The sequence below is a fragment of the Camellia sinensis genome, chromosome 8 (assembly GCF_055761805.1).
Source record: "Camellia sinensis isolate YWXY chromosome 8, ASM5576180v1, whole genome shotgun sequence".
Taxonomy (NCBI): domain Eukaryota; kingdom Viridiplantae; phylum Streptophyta; class Magnoliopsida; order Ericales; family Theaceae; genus Camellia; species Camellia sinensis.
The window spans coordinates 83,394,638-83,404,393 of NC_138968.1; the positions used below are offsets into that span (position 1 = coordinate 83,394,638).

Consider the following 9,756-nt stretch of genomic DNA (forward strand, 5'->3'; position numbering starts at 1 on the left):
ATTCACACTTGTTAAACTTAGCATACAATTTCCGGTCCCTCAGAATCTGTAAGGCAAGTCTCAAATGATTTTCATGTTCAGTTTTACTCTGGGAATAGATCAATATATCATCAATGAAGACAACTACAAACTCATCTAAATGTGGCTTGAAGACTCTGTTCATTAAATCCATAAATGCAGCAGGGGCATTGGTTACCCCAAAAGGCATTACTAAAAACTCGTAGTGGCCATATCTTGTTCAAAAAGCGGTCTTCTCAACATCTTCGGCTTTAACTTTAAGCTGGTGGTAACCAGACCTAAGGTCAATCTTAGAAAAGACTCGTGCTCCTTGTAATTGGTCAAGCAGATCATCAATCCTAGGTAATGGGTACTTGTTCTTAATGGTGACCTTATTAAGTTCTCTATAATCAATGCAAAGGCGGAGTGTGCCATCCTTTTTCTTAACAAATAAAACAGGTGCTCCCCATGGTGAAGTGCTCGGCCTAATAAATCCCTTATCCAACAATTCCTGTAATTGCAGTTTCAATTCTCTAAGTTCAGCAGGGGCCATCCTATAGGGAGTTTTGGAGATCGGCTGTGTTCCCGACATGATATCAACAGTAAACTCTATCTCTCTATCGACTAAGTGGCCAGGCAATTCGTCTGGGAAGACGTCGGGGAATTCATTAACAACTGGGATGTCGGCTAAATTAACGTCTCCATTCTGATCGCTCAGTATACTACACAAGTAGCCTCGACACCCTTTCTGAATTAACTTGTAGGCCTTAATGGACGAAATCAAGTAAGGTGGGGACACTATCCCTTTACCCTGGAAAACAACCTCGGCAAGGTTTAGGGGTTTCAATGTGACACTTTTCGAAACGCAATTTATGGTTGCATGGTTAGCGGCTAACCAATCCATTCCCAGTATAACATCAAAAGGAGTTATGTCCAGAGGCATTAAATCTACTAGCAATTCAACATTCTCAATCACAACAACACATGCTCTATAAATGGATGCAACAATCATAGATCTCCCAGATGGAGTAGACACAGATAATATATAATCAAGGGGTTTTGGTTCTCTATTAATCTTCTTGGCAAACTTAGCAGATACAAACGAATGCGTAGAACCCGAATCAATCAACACATAGGCATTTTGGGAGCAAATTAGGAGTATACCTGACACCACTGTCTCAGCATTCTGAGTGTCCTCTGGCACTAGTGCAAATACTTTGCCCTGTCTCATCTGCCCTTTTCCAATATTACCCTTCTGAACGGAACCCGAGGTATTCTCACCTTTCTTGTTGTTATCAACCTTTGTCTTAGGGCAATCTTTCACATAATGACCCACTTCGCCACATTCATAATAAGCTCCAGACGTCCGACGACAGACCCCGAAATGTTGCTTCCCACAATCCGAACACGTCGGCTTAGCACTACCCTCTCGCCTTAGGTTTCCAGCACTGCCCATGTTCGTCTTCTTCTTGGTTCCCAACTGTCCTCGGCGATTATCATAGTTCTGTCTCTTTCGCTGGTTCTCTTCCAAACTCTGGTATCGATTCAGGTTAGCTTCGGCCTGAATGGCTTTGTCCAACACTTCGGCGTAAGTCGGCATATTATGCAAGTTAACCCGGTCTTGAATCGGTCCGCGGAGCCCACTCTCGAACTTCCTAGCCTTCATGTATTCATCATTGGCCATGTGAGGTACAAACCTCGCCAATTCAGTAAAAGCGTGGTCGTATTCCGCCACTGTTCGGTTGCCTTGTGTCAAAGTGTGAAATTCGGTAGCCTTGCGGTTTCGAACACTTAGGGGAAAGTGTTTGTTGTAGAACAACTCTAAGAATCGGGTCCAGGTCAGATCTGGATTGCTTTCTCGAACCATCATCCACCATCTGCGAGCGTCATCATCTAAGGTGAATGCTGCCAACGTCACCTTCTGAGTGTCGGTGCTAGGAAAGATCTCGAACAACTTTTCCATTTCCAAAACCCACGCCTCAGCCTTCATTGGCTCTATACCCCTGGAGAATCTCGGTGGTTTCATTTTCTTGAACTCCCTGATCAAAGCTATCGTGCCATCCCCATATAAGGCTGGCTGCGGAGGAACTTGCGGCACTGGAGGAGGTGGAGGCGGCACTACATTTCGGCCGTTGGTCTGCTCGGCCTGAGTCGACGTAGCACTAGCGTACTGCTGTCTTGTTTGCCTCAACTCGCGGGCCAAACCTTCAAGTAATCTTTCCAGTCTGTCTATTCTGTCTTCGGGCTGATCCTGGCCAGTTGGAGGTCTACCTCTCCTCATGATGCTATGAGCATGCAAACTGTGACTTTAAAACAAATAAGCAAACAACCACGTAGACAAGTAACAGATAGGCATGTCAAGACAATGCACACCTCGTTTAAATAGTAAGCACCATGATGCAATCCTAACATCTTTCTAAGGGAAATCCTATGCTCTTTGGGACTCAAAGTGTGTGAATAACGTATACTGAGGAACTTGTGCTCTGATGCCATTCTGTCACGACCCCAAACCGCCCCTAGTAGTTTGGTGCCGTGATGGCCAGTAATCCGTAATTACCGAAGGCCAACTTTCAAAAGTTTAACACAATCAAAGTATGGATATAGGGGCTCACGAATGCGGAAGCAATAAATCAAAATACAAGTAGTCCATAAGAGCTGTGCATAAGTCCAATGATATGGCATACATCCTTACAACTTGAATACAATAAAGTAAAATACGTATTACATCTTGATCAAAAGGCTTCTCGGGCCGTCATATACAAAATACAGTGAATACAAGCCAAGAAGCATGATTTTCAAGATTCACCGACGTAAATTAAATAACATCGCCGACGTGAATACAAAACAAAGCCGACATAATCATGGGTCCAAAACAAGCTTTCAAAAACACATTCTAGGCGTCGCCGACGTCCTGCTCATCACTTACATATATATAGAGAAGGTGAGCTTGGATACTCAGTGAATGGTACCAATAATAAAGGTTTTGCATGAATATAGCCGAAGTCTTTCAAAACAAAACATGCTAAAACCATACGAATATTAGCCGAGATCCTTACAGAACAGAACACGTCAAAACTTTATCAAAACAAGGGATGGACCGCATTCATCTACCAAATCTTACAAGTCTCAGGGGATGCTTACTGACATCGGCAAAACACATCAAAACTTTATCAAACAAGAGATGAACCGTGTTCATCTACCAAATCTTACAAGTCTCAAGGGATGCTTACTGACATCGGCAAAACACATCAAAACTTTATCAAACAAGAGATGAACCGTATTCATCTACTAAATCTTACAAGTCTCAGGGGATGCTTACTGACATCGGCAAAATACATCAAAACTTTATCAAACAAGAGATGAACCGTATTCATCTACCAAATCTTACAAGTCTCAGGGGATGCTTACTGACATCGGCAAAACACAAATCAAGCTTTCCGAACAAAGAAGTCCACGTGCTAAACCGTCAGTGGCAAAGCAAGGACTGCACGATCCGTAATTGATTAGTCAAAGGTACTGCGAAAGTTTATAGTCCTCCAGCACAAGGGACTTGTGTTACTTAAGCCCGTAGCTCCTTTTAACACGATGGTCTTGTGTTACTTAGGCCCGTAGCCCGTTTTAGCACGATAGTCTTTCCAAGAGAGGACCATATCCTCTTATACTTAGTACTGCGAAATCTTTCCAAGAAAGGACTGTATCCTTTTATACTTAGTGCTGCGAAAGTTTAGAGTCCTCCAGCACAAGGGACTTTTACACTTGGTACTGCGAAAGTTTAGAGTCCTCCAGTACAAGGGACTTTTACACTTGGTACTGCGAAAGTTTAGAGTCCTCCAGTACAAAGGACTTTTACACTTGGTACTGCAAAAGTTTAGAGTCCTCCAGTACATGGGACTTTTCAAGAATGACATCAAAACAAAGCTTATACTTGATACATCAAAACAGGGCTATTCATTCATGCTTAACAAATACTTTCGTCAAAACAAAGCAAAGCAAGATTTCTCAAAACAGTATAACATAGCTTTATTAGAAATACCACTCACCTAGTTCTTCAGGTGCAGGCTCAAAGCAAAGATCAAGGTCCTACAATCACACGGCAATCTCATTCTCAAAACAAGCTTTATTCATGCAAATGATCTCGGCATTCTTACTAGGTCCAAGTCAATAACAAAGCAAAACATGCTGGGAGTTTAAACACTGCTCCCGTCTCATGAAAACACACTGGGTACCAACCAGGTCCTTGCCGAGGTCCTACACCTCCTTGCCGAGGTGTGGTCCTGATGGCCTTATTCAAAAGCAAAGTCGGGAAAGCCTGGGTTTCCCTTTGAAGAACATGAAGGACATGATGAACATGATCATGAAGAAAACGAATGTAAAGATCATAACTTGTTACAAAATCAGAGATTTCATGCCATGAGTTCAAAACAGGGACCTGGGTACCCATACAAGAAGGTCATGCAAGAACAAACACAAAAACATGGTTTTGGTTCCAAACTTTCAGATCAAAACGAGACTTTTTCTTCAAGAACACATGAATACCATTTTTCTCTTCCAAAACCAACTTCAAATCGATGCATGACATGCAAAATAGATTCGATCATGCAATGCAGCTAGATGATCAATAACAACAACCAAAGTAGATTAAAATTCTAACCTCAAAACTTGAATTCGACGGTTCAAACCTTGAAGATCAAGCTTGGAAGATCTATTCTCACTCAAGAACTTCTCCTCCTTCCTCTAGAGCTTCTCTCTCTAAAGGCAAAGATTTGAGACAAAATGATTTGTTTCAAGGTCTGCCGGCTGTCTTAACAATCAGCTCGGACACGTGGTGTTATCGGGTTGGTTCAACTCAAAAGGTGATTGATTGATAAGACAAGTCTATGACAAAGCGTACGCAGCAAGCTGGGGTAAGGCACATCGGCAAGTAATGACATCGGCTCAAGTCAAAGCTTCGGCAACAGGGTAACAAAGACATCGGCTAGGGAGGATGACACTTGACTAAGCTGTGCCACACCTTGGCCGGGGTGTGCCACACCTCGGTCTAGGCCATACTTGCCCAAGGGCAAGGATCACTAGGTGCAAAACATCTCGGCAACATGCCTGAGGTGAGGACGGGGGCCGAACAAGTGGTTCCAAAAAAGTTCTAAGTACAAGGTTCAGAGGTGAACTAAGCTCAAGGTGACCTCGGCTGCACACCGAGCAAGGATCAAAATCACGCAAGCAATACATAAACAAAGCAAGGCAAGGCCAAACTAGCAAAACAATATAACAAGACAAGTTCATGCATGAATGCATGCAAGTATGACAAGGGTAAGGTGAAGGTTGCTACATTACCTCTCAACGGTAACACACCATAATAATTAAAATTACTTGAACCTATAGTACTTATAAGACCACATTTCAAATTTGCCCTTTACCTAGGTCAAAACCTGTAGTACTTACAAGGAAACTTGATAGAAGTAATGACATTATGATCACCTAACTTCAGAGTTATGAATGGAGCAAATATCAGTAACTACATATGCAGAAAATAAGCATCTTAAATGATTTTGTTTTAATTATTTTATTTTTTATGACTGGTAGATTGAACACCTATTTTCATACCCAATCTTTACAAAAGTGTATGAAAACCTGGTTTTTACTTAAACATCAAAATAAACATCAATTTTTAGAATTGTACTTAAACCAGATCAATTTTTACAAAAGTGTCAATTTACTTAAACCACCAGATCTGAAGACCACAAAGAAAGCATTCTAACCTGAAGTGCTAAATCCATAGATGCATCAAGCTGGAAGGCAAAATTAACATCCTTCCCTCAGACTCTTTTGATTAAAGTGTGCCAGAAGTTCATTCCTAGTTTCTGGAATGGGTACAGTCCACCACCCATTACTATCGAAGACCACAAAGGAAATCACTTCCAAATCTCCCTCTCCATGCACACCACCCAAGGCACATTCCCAATTCATCACACTTTTCTTTCATTTTTTGTGTACAATATCCTTCGGTTTGTAAACTATATTCTCAAATCTCTGTACTTAAGTTCCTGATTTCCTTTAGTCTCTTGATGTTATTTCCCACCTGCTAAAAATCTACTAGCTCTAATTGTGGGGTTAAGAGAATTTCCATAGCTCCCTGAGGCACCATAAAAAACGGCTCAAAATGCATGGCAAGAAAAGGAGAAAAAATCAGAAAAAAAAACAATATATAAAATATCAGGTGCATCAACAAAAAAAAAAAAAAAAAAAAAAAACATTAACTTCTTCCCTAGTAATCCACCAGTGAAAATGACAACTGATTTAGATTAACAGCATTACATAGGAAATGTTTATCAACAAACAAATAATACCTTCTGCAAATGACAACACTTCTGTATATCTTCCAAGTTTTTAGAGGTTTTGACAGACTCATCTTTAGATATAACCTGCAACACAGGTACAACTTTGATCAGTAAACAACAAAGAGAACCTACTCATGGAGAGAACATAAATGGACAAGGATACTGGTCACTTACCCCTGTACCGCTGCAAGGAGCATCTAATAAAACCCTATTAGCTGTGTTCTGACCCAAAACTTTGGGCAACTGGAATCGGAAGGAAAAAGGAAAAAATATGAAGGCATTCGATATATTCACCAGAATTGAAGGGGAACTTACAAAATTACCATAGAATATAATGGCTGCGTAAGCGAGTGTCGAGAAGTAAAAAGGATGCAAGAAGCACCCTTGGAAAAATAAGAAGCAAAAGATCACTAAAGGCCCAAATTATTAAAACCAGTGCATCACAGAAGAAATTTATTAAAATGCAAGAAAAGATCATCTGAGATCAAGTTTCCCTTTTGCCACATTAAACAGGATGTTTTTTTAACAAAATAACAACTCACAAATTCAAACTTCAATCATTCAGTCCCAAGGAAATATGGCATTTATATAATGTAATAGATAAGAATTAAGGGCAACAAAACAAGATGCTTACCTCTCTCCCGTCATAGTTGCAAACTATAGTGTTTGTCACCCCCATACGATGTAAATTTGCAGTAAGCGACTTGAGTCTTGACTCCTTCATCTCATTTGCATAAATTATACCTAGTAACCATTGCATTAGATAACAGGGAGGAAAGAGACATGGGATTCATATAGATACTAGGGCAAGGAGAAAAAAAATCATCAAGGACTTTGCCCAAAGACAATTTGTTGTTGGCAACTTTTTGAGTGCAAAAAAATGGTTATACATACATCAACAGAATAAACATTATACACCAACTTGTCTGACATCAGAATAAATGAAGATTTGTATTTAAACTAAATTTTAAGAAAGTAAATGACCGCCATTTCGGTTGAAAATTCCTCCAAGTTGCTCAATAGACAGTGTCACACTTTATTGTGTAGGTGGAAATAGGGTAAGCCCGTATCTCCCCGCATTAACAAGCAAATGGACACAAACTCATGCATATATTCACTTGAATATGCTCAAGCCAACAAGTTGTGAGTAAGCCATAACAACAATATGAATTAATTGAAAGCATAAGTGCAATTGAAATAACAGAGTCAAGATGGAAATCACTACACACCACTGTTTTTCATAAGAGCAACAACGTAGGTTGTTTTACCACCAGGAGCAGCCCTGCAATAAAGTATAAATTGCAATTAAGAGGGAGAATGTAGATAGAAAGAAGCAGTGAAGATAACACATGAGACGTGGGCATGGATACCACATATAATCCTATTCCTTTGATTGCATAAATGTCCATGACTAGTGTGTGAAACTGAATACATCAATCAACTCTACCATGTCTCATACAAAGAAATGAACATGAAAAAGGCAAGATATTAGTGTCCCTAAAGTGAGCTTTCTTTACACTGTTTTGTCTCAGATTGTATCAAAGGTTAAATTATGCTACAAATTCATAATATAAGAATTGTGCAATGGAATCACAAGCTAACTACAGCAATTTTCAAGGCTGGACGTATGTAAGGATGCTTTTGTTACTTACCTTACCCATCAAAAAAACAACATTAACATGAAGAAGAGAAAGAGGAAAACAAAAGACAACATTTAAAGTATAATAAAACAAAAGAAAAGAAAGAAAGAGAAACTTAGCCATTAAACTTGCTCAAATAAAAATAAGAAACTAAAAACACAGGATAATGCAAAAAAATTCAGATAGATAGCAAGTAGATATTTCTGTGTGAAAGAGTTCAGTTACTTACGCCATATCAACAATCCTTTCCTTCTCTTGAGGAGCAAGGGCCATCACAGGCGAAAAAGAGCTTGCACTTTGCAACTGTAAGCAAACTTACTATGAGCACTAAGCAAACCACATAAAACCCAAAACAATATATATATATATATATATATATATATTTTGTTTTTTTTTTCTCGCAGGGGTTGGGGGTGGGGTGGGGGTGGAAGTGGAATAAGGGGAAAGCAAGAGCAAGAAAACATGCTAGCTAGTGATAATACCATGTAATAACCAGCCATATATTTAGGAGTGGCACCAATCGGAACTTGTGAATCATACACAACAAGTCCAACCTACAAATTTGAAAGAAGGTTAATTAAAGCTAAACCAATACAAACAACACACAGATTGAAATAGAGAAAAGAGAGATTGAAATTGATCGAACCTTTAGACGAAATTGAACTGCTTGAAGCTCTGAGACGGCGTAGAGATCAAGCACAGAGAGAGAGAGAGAGAGAGAGAGAGAGATAAGAGGCAGGAGAACCGTCGTAGGATTAGGGTTTGATAAGAAGAGAGATCAATCATGGAATAGAAGGAAGAGGTAGTGTATGTACCTGAAGGATGAGGTCGTCGTAGATATCGATGATCTTGTTGTAGGATTTGGAAGCCATTGTGTCGCCGTGGATCGCTCACGACGGTCAGATCTCGGCCTAGGACTCAAATCAGATTCAGATGTCGACTTTCTTCTCGGATTCGACGGAGGCACAGACGGAGGAGAAGGAGGAGGATCATCGACGATGTAGATGTGGCGATCTGTGGCGATGGGGTGAGGTTTGGTGGTGGAGGAGAATTTGAACAAAATGTTGTGTGTAATTGTAAACAGAGAACAGGGGTGGGCGCGAGATTTCCCTCTAAAAAAATTTCGCCTTTAACGACTAAATTCATTTTTTGTCGCAAAATCTCAAATATATAATGACTAATTTTTTTAGTCGCCAAATCTCAATCAACGGTGACTAAAATATTAGTCGCTAAAAATATTAATTTGACGACTAATTTTTTTTGGTTGCTAAAAATAAGTTTTTGGCAATCAAATTTTTGGTCTCCAAAAAATATGTGACCTTCCGCGACCAAATTTGTAGTTGGTCGGCAAATGCATACCACTTTCTGCGACCAACTCATTTTTTGGTCGCCAAAATATAACCTTCTGCGACCAATAATATTTGGTCGTAAAAAATAATGATCATTCGCGACTAATTAAAATTTGGTCGCCAAATGTGATTTTTTTGCGACCAAAATTTTTTTGGTCGGTAAAAGTGGTCGCAAAATGTGTAAATTCTTGTAATGTTCAAAGGCAAATCCATCAATTTGCTAAAATATAAACTAGCTTGATAAAATAAATATTAAAAAAATATTTTGCATTTTTAAAAATTTATAGCTGCTAAAGATAAAATTATATAAAAAAATGATAAATCTTTCGCATTTATTATTGTTTTTTTTACCAAATTAATTTTTGATATGTGTTTGGATGATGATTATGCAATGGGTAATTGTTTTTGTTCATGTTTTTGGATGATTATCATGTA

General features: G+C 39.3%; 1 protein-coding gene across 1 annotated transcript; it reads right to left on the reverse strand.

Annotated features, from left to right (window-relative positions):
- Positions 1–6,208: 6,208 nt before the first annotated feature.
- LOC114266808 (26S rRNA (cytosine-C(5))-methyltransferase NOP2B-like) lies at positions 6,209–9,264 on the reverse strand. The gene is made up of 7 exons (XM_082882926.1): positions 8,788–9,264; positions 8,455–8,526; positions 8,202–8,275; positions 7,562–7,614; positions 6,967–7,076; positions 6,507–6,575; positions 6,209–6,416 (listed from the first exon to the last, which is right to left on the reverse strand). Exons 1-7 carry the CDS (start codon positions 8,842–8,844, stop codon positions 6,324–6,326), a joined length of 528 nt encoding a protein of 175 aa, XP_082739052.1. The 5' UTR covers positions 8,845–9,264; the 3' UTR covers positions 6,209–6,323.
- Positions 9,265–9,756: the final 492 nt, after the last annotated feature.

What these genes read in the sequence shown, in the direction of transcription:
- LOC114266808 (XM_082882926.1), bottom strand. Translation starts at nt 8,844, where the DNA reads ATGGCTTCCAAATCCTACAACAAGATCATCGATATCTACGACGACCTC. An exon ending in ATATGGCTGGTTATTACATG is followed by an intron (nt 8,276 to 8,454) that starts GTATTATCACTA and finishes GTTTGCTTACAG; the next exon opens with TTGCAAAGTGCAAGCTCTTT. An exon ending in CTCCTTGCAGCGGTACAGGG is followed by an intron (nt 6,417 to 6,506) that starts GTAAGTGACCAG and finishes CCTGTGTTGCAG; the next exon opens with GTTATATCTAAAGATGAGTC.